Source organism: Lentinula edodes (assembly GCF_021015755.1).
Source record: "Lentinula edodes strain Le(Bin) 0899 ss11 chromosome Unknown C8R40scaffold_8, whole genome shotgun sequence".
NCBI lineage: Eukaryota > Fungi > Basidiomycota > Agaricomycetes > Agaricales > Omphalotaceae > Lentinula > Lentinula edodes.
This window is the reverse complement of record NW_025764314.1, coordinates 590,710-607,715: the sequence shown is the minus strand read 5'-3', so window position 1 is coordinate 607,715 and position 17,006 is coordinate 590,710. Positions and strand designations below refer to the sequence as shown.

The 17,006-nt window shown below is 46.5% G+C and overlaps 6 protein-coding genes across 6 annotated transcripts; 3 read left to right on the top strand and 3 right to left on the bottom strand.

The window, feature by feature from the left end:
• Positions 1–482: 482 nt before the first annotated feature.
• Positions 483–2,788, bottom strand: C8R40DRAFT_1093243 (uncharacterized protein). The gene is made up of 6 exons (XM_046227584.1): positions 2,602–2,788; positions 2,303–2,546; positions 2,173–2,229; positions 1,745–2,118; positions 1,337–1,677; positions 483–1,280 (listed from the first exon to the last, which is right to left on the bottom strand). Exons 1-6 carry the CDS (start codon positions 2,656–2,658, stop codon positions 653–655), a joined length of 1,701 nt encoding a protein of 566 aa, XP_046089063.1. The 5' UTR covers positions 2,659–2,788; the 3' UTR covers positions 483–652.
• Positions 2,789–2,848: 60 nt separating this feature from the next.
• On the top strand, positions 2,849–4,551 carry C8R40DRAFT_1168023 (uncharacterized protein; the record flags this gene model as incomplete). Its single annotated transcript, XM_046231124.1, has 3 exons — positions 2,849–3,777; positions 3,831–4,014; positions 4,066–4,551. The coding sequence occupies 3 exons, from the start codon at positions 2,849–2,851 to the stop codon at positions 4,549–4,551; spliced, it is 1,599 nt and encodes a 532-aa protein (XP_046089062.1).
• Positions 4,552–4,814: 263 nt separating this feature from the next.
• C8R40DRAFT_1038877 (uncharacterized protein) lies at positions 4,815–6,242 on the bottom strand (the record flags this gene model as incomplete). The annotated part of the gene is made up of 3 exons (XM_046223784.1): positions 4,815–5,726; positions 5,785–6,021; positions 6,078–6,242. 3 exons carry the CDS (start codon positions 6,240–6,242, stop codon positions 4,815–4,817), a joined length of 1,314 nt encoding a protein of 437 aa, XP_046089061.1.
• A 1,309-nt stretch (positions 6,243–7,551) lies between these two features.
• On the top strand, positions 7,552–9,711 carry C8R40DRAFT_1093208 (amino acid/polyamine transporter I). The gene is made up of 14 exons (XM_046227583.1): positions 7,552–7,618; positions 7,668–7,863; positions 7,923–7,995; positions 8,042–8,118; positions 8,174–8,210; positions 8,266–8,393; positions 8,458–8,488; positions 8,544–8,690; positions 8,750–8,820; positions 8,882–8,891; positions 8,946–9,377; positions 9,439–9,498; positions 9,560–9,636; positions 9,689–9,711. Exons 1-13 carry the CDS (start codon positions 7,608–7,610, stop codon positions 9,598–9,600), a joined length of 1,314 nt encoding a protein of 437 aa, XP_046089060.1. The 5' UTR covers positions 7,552–7,607; the 3' UTR covers positions 9,601–9,636; positions 9,689–9,711.
• Positions 9,712–9,765: 54 nt separating this feature from the next.
• Positions 9,766–10,523, bottom strand: C8R40DRAFT_1067543 (uncharacterized protein; the record flags this gene model as incomplete). The annotated part of the gene is made up of 3 exons (XM_046225920.1): positions 9,766–10,160; positions 10,216–10,265; positions 10,312–10,523. The coding sequence occupies 3 exons, from the start codon at positions 10,521–10,523 to the stop codon at positions 9,766–9,768; spliced, it is 657 nt and encodes a 218-aa protein (XP_046089059.1).
• Positions 10,524–11,556: 1,033 nt separating this feature from the next.
• Positions 11,557–15,985, top strand: C8R40DRAFT_1039307 (P-loop containing nucleoside triphosphate hydrolase protein; the record flags this gene model as incomplete). Its single annotated transcript, XM_046223825.1, has 14 exons — positions 11,557–11,757; positions 11,810–11,872; positions 11,926–11,975; positions 12,023–12,395; positions 12,445–13,198; positions 13,251–13,585; positions 13,638–14,040; positions 14,093–14,251; positions 14,304–14,476; positions 14,529–15,140; positions 15,197–15,316; positions 15,367–15,480; positions 15,530–15,773; positions 15,825–15,985. 14 exons carry the CDS (start codon positions 11,557–11,559, stop codon positions 15,983–15,985), a joined length of 3,762 nt encoding a protein of 1,253 aa, XP_046089058.1.
• Positions 15,986–17,006: the final 1,021 nt, after the last annotated feature.

Genomic DNA, 17,006 nt, shown 5'->3' with positions numbered 1-17,006 from the left:
TATACAGTAATTGATCACTTACAAAAATGTGAGGTAATTGTGACAAGATGTGACAGACTGCTTGCTACGATGATGGTTCATTCCCATCACTGTTCCCCCAGTCCATCATCACCTTACCAGCTTGCTCAGAGGTGTTCAGTAGTGCTCAGTTCCTTTGTGTTGAGAACATTCAGTTTTCATTATGGTATATTTACATAGGCAGTACAGTACTAAAAATCAAAATGTGTTAAAATGACACATTCTTAGTGTGCACATTGTGCACTGCATTGAGCGGGATGGAGCGGGATGGGAGCAGGATGGGGGCGGGATGGGGCGGGATGTCGGGAAACAATTTGAAGAAGGGCCGGATGGGCGCTACGGGGCGCTTCGATATCCTGCCGAATAGCCGCTGACATCCATTGTCACGCAACAGATCAATTACTGTATATAGGAATCTGACACTAGTAAAGTCAGGGCGACTCTGCACATCAAACTGACTCTAAGGGCATTTATTGACTCCAGGATCACATATTACCACGTTACAATTGAGTACATCCACAAGATATTATGCATTAGATGCGCATCCAAACACAACCCAGCCAACCAAGAATACCACAGTGACAGTGCGTACAAACAAGATATACATACTTAAAGCAATCAAAATGTAGCGAAATCAATCATTCAAGTTCGTCCCTGAATCAAGTACGAGTTCCGTTTCGTTGACCGCACCCGCACTCTGGACCACCTGTTGCTCTCCAGAAGCAAGCTCGCTTGTGATTTCGTTACCTACATCCTCCGCACTAGGTTGACTCAAGGGTCCGACGGACTTGATGTCTTCGAAAGGTATTGACGATTGCCCTTGTCGAGGAGACGATGGTGATTGTTCTTGCCCGAAAAGACTAGAACTGACTGGGGCTGGGGAAAGAGGAATAAGAGGACGTGGAGTACTCGGCGTTCCCGAAGTGTTCGAACGACGGGTTTTCTCTGGCGTTGCTATGAAAGTTGTTGGTTGGAGAGGTGTTGCGAGGTCCATGGATACTTCGCCGTCCTCCGCGTCAATGAGCTGAGGTGGTGCGGACGAAGCTGAGCGTTTTAGTTCGGGCTCAGCAGTTGAGCGAGATAAGGGTCTCAAATCTTCTTTTGCTTCGGTATCGCTATCTGGCACATCGAAAGAATGTAAATCGCGCAACCGTTCGACAAGTTTCAGATTATCCTCAATAAGAGATTTTTCGCGACAGAGGCTAGCTGCGTATGCAACTTCCATGTCTACAGAGGCGTTGTCTTGAAACAGATGCGCAGACCTGGGCCAATCAAATCCGTCAACATTGAGCAACGACGTCGAAGTTCTGTTCCACACCTTCGAGACTCTATCTCTAAGCCAGCAGGTGCACTTTCTGACTTCTGAATAACAGCCTGTTCAGCAACCATTTTCTGGAGTCGATCCCGTTCGGATGCAAAAGCGTTGATAGTGAGGCCTAAATTTCTGATATCTGTATCCATTTGAACGATGAGCTTCGAGGTGGGAATAACGTTCCCCAAGGACGGCGCCACATCTCCATTTGCGGGAGACACACGCACAGTGGGATCGGAATCGTCTTGGATTTCGCGGGAAGTTTCGTCATGTTGTATGCGGTCGCTGTACTTCATTTGCGAGGTTGAAGCCAGTGGTACCGATATACTCTGCCTGAGATTTTCCAGCTAGCACGAGCAAGTATAAAATGATGTATGATTGATTGTGATTAGCATCAAGTTGAATGGTCCTCACCTGTCCCTTCAGTTGTTGATTCCCTAGCTCCAATATCTTATGACGAGTAGAGGTCTTCTGTAGGATTTTCGAAAGGACTGAAGGTTCCATTGGAGTGAAAGGTTCAAATCCTGTCCGGCTTCTCTGAAATTCGGGACAGTCGACACAGTGGGATATGCATTTTTCAAGTTCAAGATCGCGATGAGCAAGCTCAGCTTCAAGGGCCGCTATTTGCGCTTTCGCGTCCAAAAGGAGAGACTGATGGGCTGTTCGTGCTAAATCTCTTTCATGTACTAGAGTATCAATCATGGCAGCAGCATAATTCATCAACCTCTGATCAGAATCGTTCGAGACATCCTGATTACGATGCATCAACAATTTGGGATCAGCAGGTTCTGGGAATAACATCTGAGCTCACTAGTCAATGCGAAAGTACATAGCAGACGGACCAAGTAAGCTGGATACATGAAGTTGAGATTGCGGCCAAGTATTATGCGGGTCTTCTACTACAGACATATACCAGGATACTTAATGAGTAATGTAGAAACATAAGTGTTTCTTGCCCCCTTCATGACATACCTCTTTGAAGGAAGGATACGATAGCATTACGAAGATCTTCCTTCTCATAGTTAACTGATCTGAGGAATTGATGATATGTTTTGAGTTGCTGTTGCATTTTGTGTTTGGCAGCTTGTTCTGCTCTGAGTTCCTCGTCGTGGCTGAGCTGGAGTGCATCCAATGCGTCCTGTGTGGAAGTGAGTCGGCTCTGGATGAGCGAAGTACGCGCGGCATATGCTTTCAACTGTAACTTTAATTGCAAAATCTATAAGGTGATCTTCTTTACCGAGTGCCGCCTTCATTCGTTATGGTGAACGCACCTCCTGGTCTTTCTCACGCAATAGTAGCACCACTGTGTCGATCCGAGGAGGCCCCATGCACAATAAGAGCTGATTGATACAGTTGACAGAGAGCGAATCCTAATGTCACGAGCTACTAACTAGCAGAGAGGATAGAACATGGAAGTTGAAAACAAAGAACGAGTCGGCTTGGCTCGGACCGGCCAACTAAAGCTGGTTAAACGTTTTCTTGTTTTCTTGTTTTCATGACATCTGCAATCAGTTCCGTATGCAGGACGAAAATCAGGCCGACGGGGCACTTGATATTCACGTCAACCAGCGCCAAGAGCATTCAGAACTTTTGGAATCCATCTTTTGTGTACGTGACGAGCAGTCCGACGACGTATCCCTTTCAGATTGGTCTACAGACGAGAAGGACCGCTTCTTTGCAGCCCTCTGTTCACATTCTGCTTTACGGCCAGATCTTATTGCGGAATCTATTGGTACAAAGAATGTTGCTCAAGTCTGCGTATATCTTTTCGCATTGGAGGACGCCGTTGGAAATTGCGACACAGGACCGCTGAGATCCGATCTCGAAATAGCAATGGAAGTCACCGATGAATGGGTGGAGGCAGAGGAGGAGCAAGCTGCATTCCTTCGGGACATCGAGCTTGCTTGGGGGACGGACCTGGGATCGCAGGACCATGATTCATCAGAGCCAACGGATGCAAATTTAACCAGTATGCGAAACGATGCACTGAAAATTTTGACCGTTGATCATTGCAAGGTGATTGATAAGATTTTTAGACAAGAAGGAACATCGTCAGGGATCCCCTCGTTGTCAGTGCCGGAAACAGAACCGGAATTGGCTGCTGAAGTATCTCCGACCGAGCGTCGTCGTCTCAAAAAGAGGCTACACATGCGTCGCAAACGTGCGGAGATTGCTGGTACTGATATCGTAACGGATGCTCAGAGACTACAGCGTGGTCGAAAGAGAAAGGCTGTTAGCTCACCACCTTACACCCCCAGTCAAGTGAACTCTGAAAGTGAAGAAGGGTCGGAATTTGAAGACCGGCACAAGAAAAGGCCGCGGAAACGTGGTTTGACGAGGGAACAGAAAGTACTCGAAACCTTCATTGACTTGGAAATCGACGCAGCCGTCTGTCATAATCAAGGACTTGACTTATTCCATTTACACCCTCTAGGACGACTTCTCACGTGAGGAGTCAGTTATCATACCTATCCTTTCTCATTACTCACTCTCCGTCCAGACGACGTCGAGATACTTCGCAGGCTACGACCACAGTCTCTGCGATTTCGCTTCACACTATCCGTCTGCTTGGCGTTATTTTATCAGATTATGTCACCCGAGTCGTTCATCGTGCCATTGTACTCGGAGAACAAGAAATACTTTTCAAAGGGGGACGTAAGGTCTGGCGCCACGAAAATGACGATGTAAGCCTACGTATGTCTTAATTTCGCATCGTTCGACTAATTAAAGATAAGATATACCCGGAAACCATTAAAAAAGCCGTTACCATGCTTGGATACCCTACTACTAAAGCACAAGCCTTTGAGCATCTCTGTGGAGAAGATGCGTGCTCGGATGATGGCGATAATTCAGCAGATCAGGAGGGGAATGTCCAAGTTGATGGCGACAATCAAGCAGATCATGAGGGCAATGATCAACTTGAGTCAGAGGAAGGAGTCGAAGAATCAGACGATTCTCTGGGCAATGGTTCGCCATTGTCTCTCCTAGCTAGCAGTCCTCTCCTTTCCCATTTCGAGTTGAACCCCCCTTTTATCCGTTTTCCAACGAGCACCTCTGTCGATTCGGAGTCTTTGATACCTTTGGAGACAGACGAGGAATTATTGAACGAAGAACTTGCTGAAGAAGAGATCCTTGATCAACGAGACCAGGCTTTGGAAAAAATACATCAGGATGAGTTGTGGGCTGCACATAAAGACAATATAGCCGCATTTCAACAATAGTTAATCGAAATAGTTCGCTCCGATGAAAGTTGCTGTTTAATATTTTATAAGCTACATAGTAATTTCAACCACATTCGACCTGCTAGAATTTTCTTTTTTGTAGTGTTTAGAGTTTTGTTATAGAATTATGCGGCGGGTTCTGCATATGCGAGCGATTGGGCAACCATTGGATATCGCCTTGTATGAATAACGGGTCAAAGCCTGGTCCTTGCCCAGTTACTTGAGCATTACGATCCATCATGATAGTATGAACCTATGACTAATCAATGAAAGAAGATGGAAAATTGATCGAGAGTACGAGCCTGCATCCGGAGTCCGTGCAATGCGACTCTTAACGATGTGACCTCTTCATTAAGCCTTAGAGTCTCGTTGGTTAATGCAATGTCATTCCTCCGCCCAAGTGAATCCAGAGAAGTGGACAGAGTGACAATGGACTCTCGTAGGCCCTCCAAGCTACCCTCAAGTGTAGTATTTAAGTTCAGCGGAGCAACGACATTCTGGGATGGACGTGATCCGCTTCCTATGGGGAGAGAACCTGTACTTTGCCAATTTTGATTTGTGGCTCCACCAAAGGATACACGGGAGGACATTGATTGAGTTAAAGGGAGGAAGTTAGGTCTTTCGGGTACCCGCTGATCTTCTGCAGAAGAAATGGAACGCGCCTGTAAATCATCGAACGAGATATCTGGAAAGTACTGTGTTATGGAAGCTTGATCGCCCGGTGGCATGTACGAAAGTGAAGGCGAAGTGTGGTTGTGCGGCAATGACGTTGGCAACTGGCTGGAAGGAGGAAGGGCGGACACAGAACGAGAAGTGGGTATTCGAGACCAAGGTCCCAAGGCACTTTGCACACAGCGAAGTTCATATTGAGCCACTCGCAACTGACTCTCTAATGTTTCAACTTTTTGTTTGAGTAAAGTGTTCTCATTGACCAGTGTAGCCTTCTGAGCATCTTGAATGGCGAAGAAACCCTTGATTGCTTCGTAGGAACATGTTGTCGTATGAGATGAAACATCTTTCCTTCTACCTTCCCAGGGACATCCATGATGCTCTTGTGGGCATCTCACCTGGGCAGCATGGCAGCAAGAAGCATGCGCTGCCCGCGATGAGCAAGCTTGTTCAGTTTCACAATCTTCGCATCGGTAGAATCTCTTGAGACAAGTAGAACGATGCATCTAGCATGGATATCCAAATGTTCAGTAGATTCCGGCAAAATGTGTACAACGGACGCACCTCTAGTTCATTGTATCGGACAGACGTTTCGCAATCCTCGCATATCACAGATGTGTGAGAGCAAAAATGTCCAACTTGAGCTTTCCTCAGCACTTCCTCAGCACATCCATCAGCTGGGCATGACACCAAAGCATATAAGCAATCATTCTTGATATGAGACTCCAGAAGCTGCCGTTGGCAAGTGTACGAGCAACCAGCAGGCTCATTGGAACACTTGACCACCAATTCATCAACGAGCTGCATATGATATAATGAGTTTCATGTGTAAAGTTGCATCCTACGGTGGAACTTACGGAACGGATAATTGGATCTGCTGAATGTATATCTTCAACTCGAAGAAAAGACCTGTCGATAGGACATTGCGGGGAATGTGCAAGTGACTGAATAATACATGGTCGACAAAAAGTATGAGAGCAGGTTTGATTTGTGCAGGGGTCCACAAATGGCATCCTGATCATTAACGTTTAGTTGAAAACGGATCCGCAGAGGACGTTCCTACCTACAAATGCAGCACACCTACTCACGGCGTCAGTAACATAGACAAGACATTTTAAAATGTCTGACCAAGTTCTGGTTAGGAGCGTCAACGTAGGTCAGCGCGTTCATTGCCTCTGCTATCAGTATAAGTTTGGCGGAAGTCTGGTGGGAGTAAACATGAAAGAATCAGAAGCAGAATCGATTGATAAGCCAAATCGGCGGTCCCGTTCCTTCCCGGTCCAACTTCCGTTCAGGAATGAGTTGGTCTCAGGTCTGTAACTCAGTCTTTCAGGTCTAACACGCCGAAAGGATGATTCAGACAAGAACGCTACCTCCCCCGTCACATTGCAAAATGCCTAGTGAACCAACGAGCTACCGTAATATTTTGACTGAGAGCGAAGGGTTAGGCCGACTCGATTCCAGTCTCGTTCTCAATCAATTATGACCCTCAATACAACCATGTCGGCATGAAATGAATGACCAAGGAAGGGAGGAACGGAAATTTCTGAAGGAACATCTAGGAACATTCAACAGTAAGATTCAGTACCGATACTTTATATTTGACGTCAGTACAGTCGACCCAGTTCCTCCCAACAGACTCCAGCTTCACTTAGAGGATCTATCACAGGTGAGATGGGTAATGATTTTGGAGTACGGTGCGTATTGCTGAAAAGAAACTGTTCAGCACCGCTCTTCAGCTCCCTTGCGAAAAAGTGAATACTACTTACGAGATTCCACACTTCTCTTTGCTTCTTGATCTTCTAATAGGACCTTATCAGCGCACGAGACCCTCCAAGACCCGGGCTATCTTGGTATTCAAAGTGGCAAACTATATAAGGTTGTGACCATGTAACTGACAGTGGTCCGACCGATGTCATCGACTATCAGGCCTACTACCAAGTTTGAGGAGCTCAAGGGAACACGGCCAGCATCCGAGGATGGCTTCGACGTCGCTTTGAGCTCGACTGTGCAAGACGACGCAAAATTGCAACCAGATAACACTCAGCATTTGACTCGTGTTGGGGACCCTTTCACTTCTTCGGTTCACATACATTGCTGATTTTAACTAGAGACGGGGATTCTATCATATGTTGTTCAGTCGGTGCTAAATTTCTCTTGTCGACGTTACAGACTCACAAACATATGCTTAGTGGCAGTTTGTACGTAGCGTACGAATTCATCGCGGTCCTGGCTAATTATTAGTTTCCCATGGACAGCACTCTTCGCAATACGTAGGGCGTCCCCTGCATCCACAAATGCGATTTTCTCAACTCGAACTCAATTTTTCAGCATTTGCGCTCACGTCACCCTTACAAACAAGTCTAATATCCGGGGGGCCAGCGACGATGCTGTGGAGGTTGGTTGCTTTCAAAGTCAGCCTACAGTCTCCCATTGAACTTCGACAGCTTCGTAATGGTCTCAGTCTTTACATTAACAATGGCCTTGTCTATGGGCGAAATTTGTTCGAAATATCCAGTAGCCTCAGGAACTTACTTCTGGACTTATCAATTGGCACCTTCGAAATACCGCTTGTTATTCTCATGGATTGTCGGGTGGCTTGTGACAGTGGGTTATTGGGTAGTGACTGTTTCCGTGACCTTTGTGGGTATCGCGTATATGTCAAGTAACAGATCACGGTCTTGACTTCAACATACTTTTAGGGGACGAGCCAACTAGTATTAGCTGGAGCGAACATTTACCTCCCACAGTGGGAAGCCACTGCATGGCAAACTTGTCAGTGCATTTTTCTTCTGCCACTCTCGTTATCAATCTCTCTTAGATCTTATATTCGCTCTCGTTGTATTACTCACGACGGCCGTCGCAATCGTATTTGACCACTCATTACCTTTCCTAGACGTAAGCAGTCTTAGTTATACGAGGACGATTTTTTCAAGTTGATTTTTCTTTAAAGAGTATAGCAGCCGCCTGGAACCTCCTGGGGATCATCAGTAAGGACTTCGAACTTGTCAGTAGTACACTTGATGGTTCGATCCCTCTTATCAGTTATCGTGGTCAGTCTATCAGTCAAGGCTTCCGCAGGACGTCACTCAGCCAAGTACGCTTTAACTCATTTTGACGCCTCGCAATCTGGATGGACACCGGGTTGGGCTTTCTTCATCGGAATGCTGCCAGTACGTCTAATACATAGTTTGGTGGCAGCGTATTCATTTGAGCTACTTTCATTCCTCTACTCAGGGAGCATACACATTTCTCGGAGTTCCTACTAGTAAAACCTGACCTTCTCTGAATATGTTTCAAATTCTCACTTTTTCCCCATGTAGTCGTGACCATGGGTGAAGAAATATTCAATCCGTCGATTAATCTGCCAAAAGCGATTGTGTGGGCGGTTCCAACAGGATGTCTGCTTGGCGTCGTGTTTCTCCTTCCAATTCTGTTCACATTGCCAGATATCGCAGTCTTGTTAGCAGGTAGGCACAAGTCAGAAGCTTCACAGTCACAGACTAGAAGGGCATTTGCCTTCCACTAGCCCCAGAAGGACAACCCGAAGCTTTGGTATTTGAGCTCATAATGGGATCCAAAGCTGGTGGTTTTGGAATGGTACGGAAGTTGCAACTCATGCTCTGGATTACCACTGATTCAATGACGCCACGGATATTAGTGGTTCATCAGTGCGTTTCCCATGTATCTATCGACGAGAAAAAGGGAACTCACTTCTCTTGCAGTATTCGGACTAACAGTACTGTGTGGTCTCTCAGTCACCTGCGCCACCTCTCGCGCAACTTGGGCTTTCGCCCGGGACAAAGCCATTCCCTTCCATCATATTTTTGCCCGCTTAGGTCGCGGTCGATTATCAGACACACCTGTCAACGCGTACCTCCTCTCAGCTGTCATCCAGCTTGCCCTCGGGTGCATCTACCTTGGGTCCACGGCGGCATTCAATTCTTTCATTGCTGTGTCAATCATGTGTTTTGGTTGCAGTTGCGCTATACCGATTTTGTTACTACTCGCAAGGAGACGAGAGCCTGCTCGAGATGTTCCATTCTCATTGGGGGTATGGGGATATCCGCTCAATGTGCTCGCGGTGCTTTGGATAGCTTTTGAAATGGTCATCGTATCCATGCCGGTATCGCTTCCTGTACAGCCCTCTGACATGAGTACGTGCCGCGTTTTCCTAATGTGTTCGACTAGTCGTGCTAAGCGGGCGACTCTTGTTAGATTATGCATCTGCAGTATTTGTAGGGTTCATTGTAATCAGTGCTCTCTGGTACATTATAGGTGGGTGGTGAAACGATGAATGCTGCAGTGAACTTCTCGTTGATGTGGTTAACTTTGCCAGACGGGCGACACATATACAAGGGCCCTTTCATTCCCAACTGAGTGTAAATGCTCCGAGATGATGGTTTGCACAGCTATGTGTGTAAATATGTTTGTCTATAGCATGAGATGGAATACAAATACATTGCAGTTACAGTATACAAATGCGAGGACTTGGGCGTTAAATATCATATATGAAGCTTTCATTACGAAGCTAGGTTAAGAGCTCTAACCCAGTTTACTCTTGATATAATCAAAGACCTGCTCTGTATCGTCACTATTCGGATGTTCGTGCAAATAATTGAGTGAAATAGACCGTGGAATATCGGTCTCAGTTCTCTTCTGTTGGTCATGTCGTCGTAATAAGGCAGCAACGCCCGATGCGGTTGCAGCGAGGAAACCCACGCCAATGATACTGAGAAGATCAATGGCATGCATGAAACCTATCCTGCGTCGAAAAGTAGAACTAGCAACACCAACGTGCTGGCACGATATTGAGGAACGAGTAATGCTGAATGAGGGAGATGAAAGGGGAGACGAGTGCGCATCTATCGGAGGAGATGTCGATCCAGTACGATGTTCGGCTTCTAATCTGAGGTGTTGGTCAATGATGGTTATGTGTTCTATGTAAAAATTCAGACAGGTCCAAACGATAATACGCGTGCGTTTTGAACATACCGTCAGGAAGTTCTCTGCCATCTAAAGTATTTGATGTCCAATCATCCTCACTGATAACCTTGAATCAAATGTTCAACCAATTGCACACCGACTCACCTCGTAGAATGGACGGAAATCTGGAAGACTTCATTGTCAATCGTTACATCGCATAAAAAATGCGAATCCAATTCGTCAAGCACAGGGGTGATCATTATGCCCTCTTGGAAACCTGCCCATGACTGCTCCTGATCATGTATAGAGAGGTATGCGGCCTGGGTGGCCCATACGCAAGCAACGACGAAGAGCAAAGATGTAGAGAGGAACTTCATGGAGGTATGATATGATTGTGATGCGCCGAGGGTGTCTTCAATATGTACTCTGTCTGAGTCGATGACGAAGAATGATGTACGATCACAGATGAGACCAGTTGAGACTCCAACTCCCGACCCCTGAAGTGGTGCTAGTGCTCAAGATAGATCGCTTGAGCCTTGGAGCAGTGCGGTTAACCGTTGACACTGACAGAACAGAGAAAATGTTGCCGAGCTACTAGAGTAATATTTAGAGAATCGAGCTTGAGGAGGGGAGATAGAAAGTGGACTGGAAGGACTGGAACGGAGGTTGGCACCGGAAAAAATCAGGGGAACCAAGGTGGTCTCTTCATATTCTGATTAGTGCCTTATATACATGATGTCTGGATCTAAAGGCTGAGGTAAATATGTCCTAAGGTGCATACGCTCAATGACTCGGATGATTCAAGATCCGTCGCCTCCGGTGTCATGGCAGCATAAACTCAGAAAAGGGAACAAAGAGAAAAACGATGCCGAAACATCATTTTATTGTTTCAGCAGTAAATCATTGAGTCACGACCCAAGGACCTTCCATGAAAAACATTTTCAGGTAATGAAAACCGTGTGTATATGTAGGCAGTGTACAGGATTGTGAATTCCTATCATATATCGAAAACTTGGAGGACAGCGTAATTGAAAATGCGCAACCACATGAATGTCATATGGGATAACACGAGGCTGAAATGAACATAGCGGCTGCATTCCTCTGCGATATCTCAGGGTCTCTCCTTCGTTTCTGCAAATTACGAACTCGAGGCCAACCGGAAAAAAAACATCAATCATGATCAAGGCACTCACGAGGTTTTAGACTGGTTTAGACTGGCCCAGGACTGGCCACACGGGTGACTAGCCACTTCATAGCATTGAGAATTTGGCTCAGGACGAAGAGAGCTGAATTCAAGCAGAACTGTGTAAAGACCAGTGCAAAGGCGAGAAGATCAGGAGTGCTCGGCTGAGAATCTATAGTCGTGGGAACTTTAGTCTGCAAATCCCAAAAATTCATTCAAGGTCGTCCATGGGCCCAGCTCCTCGTGAGCGGTACAATGCAAAGGCTCGTCAGGCAACCGCTGGAGGTTCTAAAAAGAAGGGAAAAATAGGCAAACGAAACCCACACATTAACGATAAAACCCCGGATTCAGATCCAAATGCTCTTTTCCATACACCAAAGACGAACGAGGAGAAGGAACTCGATAGAAAGGAAAAGTTAAAGCAGGAAGTATGTCTCTCTAGCACTCAAATAGGCTCTGGTGAACTAACAGCAGTGCCAGCTTGTCGCTCAATCGGAATCGAAATGGACGAGCAAGAAAAAGAAAAGACTAGAAAAGTATATCGTGCGTTATATTTGATTCTTTTCTGGAATATACGGCTAATCGTTCATATGCAGGACAAAAAGCTTAAGAAGGAAGAAAGAGTGCACTTGTTTGAAAAACTATCGTATGTTTGCACTTGTGCCACCTCAGAACAATACTGATATTTTTCAGGCAGAGTCAGGCTCAACTACCTTCAATTGTACATTTCCAATCGTCCGCGACATTAGGAACGGGAAAAGCTACCACCCATCAGGATTTGTTGGATAAACAGGAAGACAAGGAAATAAGACGCGCGATCGAGGGTCGTTCTGGAAAGCGAAAACGCCATGATGGTTTTTATGATGTTGTCGAAGCTGAGGCCGACGATGAGGAAGGCGAAGAGGAAGAAGGAGATTTTATGACGGAAACCGGACTCCTCGAAGAACAAATTGAACCCTCTCCGAAGCTTCCTGCTCCACAACCTACCGTCGGAAGTGCTCTGGCCCGCAACTCAGATGGAACAGTCATTGCTCCCAAGGTACGACCAAGATCGAAAAACAAAAAGGTACGTATCGCAAACTTTGGAATAATATGATTCTCAGGTTAGTTTCAAGATTGCATTCTCGAGTTGGAAGATGAAAGCAAAAGCCACCACGGAGGTTGAATCAGACACATCTTTTGACAGCTCGGATTCCGCATACGACTCCCCGGACGATGAAGAATGGACTGGAATCGAAAAGCAAGAGAATAACGCCGATGAGGAGGAGGAGGATAATGAAGACAGAGAGGAAGATGGCGAGGAAGAATCTGAGGAAGAAGATAGTGATCAGAATGAGGGAGACGATAGTGATCAATATGAGGGAGACGATAGGTCTTCACCAACGAAGCTAAGAAAGAGTCTTGGTTTCAAAGATTGGGCCATAAAACAGCTGAACGTCGCCAAAGGATATGACCTCTCCCCACCCACTCCTCGAGACTCCTCACTACCGCTTTCCGACGCTGCTTCCAAACCGCCTCCCGCTAAAAAGCGAAAGCGTAACCCCAGCGATCAACCAGAAATGCGTGGACCTTTAGGAGAAGACCTTATATTACCCTCCAACTCGTTCGCTCAACAGCTATTCTCAAGAACACCTTCCGGGAAAGTTGATAAAGACGGTTCTGTATCCAAACGCAAGTTCATCTCGGTATTACGTCCAGACGATGTGCAGGAATCTAGGTTACTGCTACCTGTTGTCGCGGAGGAGCAGCCAATTATGGAAGCTGTTCTTCTCAATCCTGTGGTGGTCGTATGCGGTGAAACTGGAAGCGGAAAAACCACGCAACTACCGCAATTTTTGTATGAAGCTGGGTTTGGTTCACCGGGCAGTGGTACGCTAAGATTATTGACTGCGAAAATGTGATCTTGACCTTTTCGCATTAGAAAATCCTGGTATGATAGGAATTACGCAACCAAGACGTGTGGCTGCTATGTCAATGGCAGCGCGTGTTGCACAGGAATTATCTTTAACTTCGTCGAAAGTATCATACCAAATTCGGTACGACGCGACAGTATCGCCAATGACATCGATCAAGTTCATGACCGATGGTGTACTACTTCGAGAATTAGCCACTGACTTTCTCCTCACGAAATATTCGGTCATCATCATCGACGAGGCTCACGAGCGAAGCATGAACACGGATATATTAATTGGTGTACTGAGTAGAGTTCTGAAACTTCGGGAGGAACTATGGAAGGAAGGAAAGGAAGGAGCCAAGGTGAGAGAAATCCATTTGATTCCCCACAATAATGGCTTACCGACGGTATCAGCCTCTTCGGTTGATCATTATGTCCGCCACCCTTCGCGTGAGCGATTTTGCCTCCAACAAATCACTCTTTTCTACGCCACCCCCGGTCATCAATGTCGCCGCCCGGCAACACCCCGTCACTATGCACTTCAATAGACGTACTGTATCAGATTACGTCGCCGAAGCCATAAAGAAGACTACCAAGATACACACTCGCCTCCCACCTGGTGGCATTTTAATCTTCCTCACCGGTCAAAACGAGATTCAAGGAGTGTGTCGAAAGCTTGAAGCAAGGTTCGGGAAAAAGGTTATCGAGCAGAGAAGGAGAAGAAGGGGTGCGGGATCCGCCAGTCGAATCTTCGGCGTTGATGATGATGTTTCAAATGAGGCCCAGAATAATCCGAAAAGGGTCGGCGCTGCACAAGGTTTGAATCACCTTTATCGCGCTCTTCATAGTCTAACGCGCTAAAATTGTAGCTGATGTTGAAGCGGAGGATCTCGAGTTGGGTGAAACACAGGCTAACGATGTCGCTTTTGATATTGATGGCGATGTAGAAGAAGATCCAGATGCGTTGGATAGTGATGAGGAAGAACTCCTTAACGAAGAACTCGGAATCGACGTCGACGAAAGTGAAAGTAGGTCATTTAAATTCATTCTGCATATACATGCTCAAGGAGATCTTGATAGCACCTATGCACGTGGTCCCTCTATACTCCCTGCTTCCCAGCGACAAACAAATGCGTGTATTTCTGCCTCCGCCGACTGGGCATCGACTAGTCGTCGTCGCCACAAACGTCGCGGAAACTTCATTGACTATACCTAACATCCGTTACGTAGTTGACTGTGGCCGTGCGAAAGAGGTACGGTTCACTATATATGCGTCCATTTCCTTTCTGTTGACCTACATTACAGCGACGATACGACGTCACAAACGGTATACAAACATTCCAAGTGGCCTGGATATCGAAAGCATCGGCCGCTCAGCGTGCAGGTCGTGCAGGTCGTACCGGGCCGGGTCATTGTTATCGCCTATATTCCTCCGCCTTATACGAGCATCACTTTGACCAATTCTCGAAGCCTGAGATCCTCCGAATGCCAATCGAGGGTGTCGTCCTTCAAATGAAAGGCATGCATATTGATGCAGTCGTTAATTTTCCGTTTCCCACCCCTCCCGACCGCAACAATCTGCAAAAGGCTGAAAAGGTGCTTCACTATTTGGGTGCGCTCTCAAAAGAGGGCCAGATAACCGAGTTGGGAAAAACTATGTCGTTGTTCCCGCTGTCACCCCGGTTCTCGAGGATGCTTGTAAGCGGCCAGCAGCACCAGTGTTTGCCCTTTGTTATTGCAATTGTGTCCGCGCTTTCAGTTGGAGATCCTTTTTTGCACGAGGAAGCGTTGTTGGCTTCAGCGGATAGTGAGGATGATGACGATGAAGCTGAAAAACTGAAGCATCTTACGAGTGCCGCAGTCCGCACCAAAGAGGCTCTTCGACTACGGCGGAAACAATTCTTCGCCTCTCAACATGTGAGTGGCTAGAATTCTGTAACTGCTTCAGTAAATAGAGTCTCTCGCTTTTGTAGACCCATTCCTCTTTGGGAGGCTTCACGAGTGATATATTCCGGGTTCTATCTATCGTTGGAGCATACGAATATGCCGGCGGCGGTGCACAGTTTTGTGCAGAACACTTTGTCCAACCAAAGGTATGCTTGTCGCGATGGTTCAAAACAGATCACAACTCACTCAATGACAGGCTATGGAAGAAATACATAAACTACGGGCGCAAATCAGTAATATTGTTCAGACAAATTTTCTTGGGATAGATACCGGCTTCGTCCCAAATCTGAACCCGCCGAGTGATTTACAAGTCGGTGTGAAAGCTCTATCCGTTGGAATCAAGGCTCACGTAGAGACAGATCAAAGTCTTAAGACAATTGTTAACTGCTGCTTTCATTGATCAAGTGGCGGTCAGAAAAGATCGAATAGATAAAAATGCGGCCAGTGGCGCTCAATATGCTTCTGCTCAAGGTGTCGCATACAAAGCTCTGGGAATCGCTGAAGACGTTTTTATCCATCCTTCATCCGTATTGTTCAAGAACACTCCTCCAGAGTACCTCATTTTCAATGAAGTGGTGCGAACGAGCCAGGTTTGGCTCAAAGGTGAGATTTTCACGACGCTTTACACCGAGAATGACATTGATGGCTATGAAGGGCTAACCGTCATCAATCCCGCGTGGTTATCCTCTCTGGGTAAATCATCTCTCTGTACCTTTTCGAAACCAACAAAAAATAGTGCCGGGATTCTAACGGCGGTACCTCATTTTGGTCCAGATGGTTGGGAGTTACCGCCTATCAAGGCAGAACATCCTTAAATGAGTACAGTGTTCAAACCTATATGATTGTCATGATTTATACAGACATGTGTGTGTAGCGCTAGATGTGTATTGTGTAGCTTGCATTTGGACATTGTCAATTGATGAGCAGTAATGTCCTTCAGCGCTAGTCAGCGTTTAAGTTTATTACCATAATTGTAGATAGGATACAAATAATGATACTGGTGGCCCTGACTTGCCGCCCACCTCCGCCCACAGATCCTTCCCTTCCTGTCTGCAGGTCCTTCGCCCCATGATATCCAGATATGTGTCTCAGCGACATCAGGACTCAATTTCCTTCCACCTGTTTCTGAGAAGCTCCACCCGTAATCTTATCCTCGACATCACCAACACAGATTCTACGCCGTGTCCTCACTCCGTTGTCTTAAGATATTTTCACCGATTTTCCAGTCCTTCGCTGCCCCCTCATCGGCACGCCTTCAAATTCGGAGGGTGCTTTCGATATTCTCTACAAACTCGTAAATCTTGCAGATCACTTGGTTCACCGTCTCTGATATGGACATTTGATCCACCCATAAACCCTAGGCGCCAGGCGGCAGGCCTCCTTATGCACTCAACCTTTCGCCCTATGACAAGCCCCGTCAAGTCTAATCCGACCCGCTTATCAAAATTCTTCTGATTTTTGTTCTCTCATTCCGGCCCGTGTTTCCGTGGCCCCTTATTACCGTGGAGTGTTGTTGAAGCTTGAGGCTTGAGCTCGATGTCCCCGGCGATACTGCCCTTTGCATAAGTTTGTGATTGCAAAACCGGAGGCGGGTCGGAAAAAAAAGCTGATCTAATGGCCGGCAGCGGCAGACCTGCCAGCTCCATATTTCCGCCCACCTTGATCATCGTACGAGCAATTTTGAATGTTCCGGACCCTTCTCACCCAATGTCTTGATCTCGACCCGACGTAGCAACCACGAGCATCCTCGACACATTGTCACCATGTCGGGACCTCTTAATTGTCTGAAAGTCTCACTATAAGATAGCAGTTACTTAGGTCTAGGCTTTTGTAATG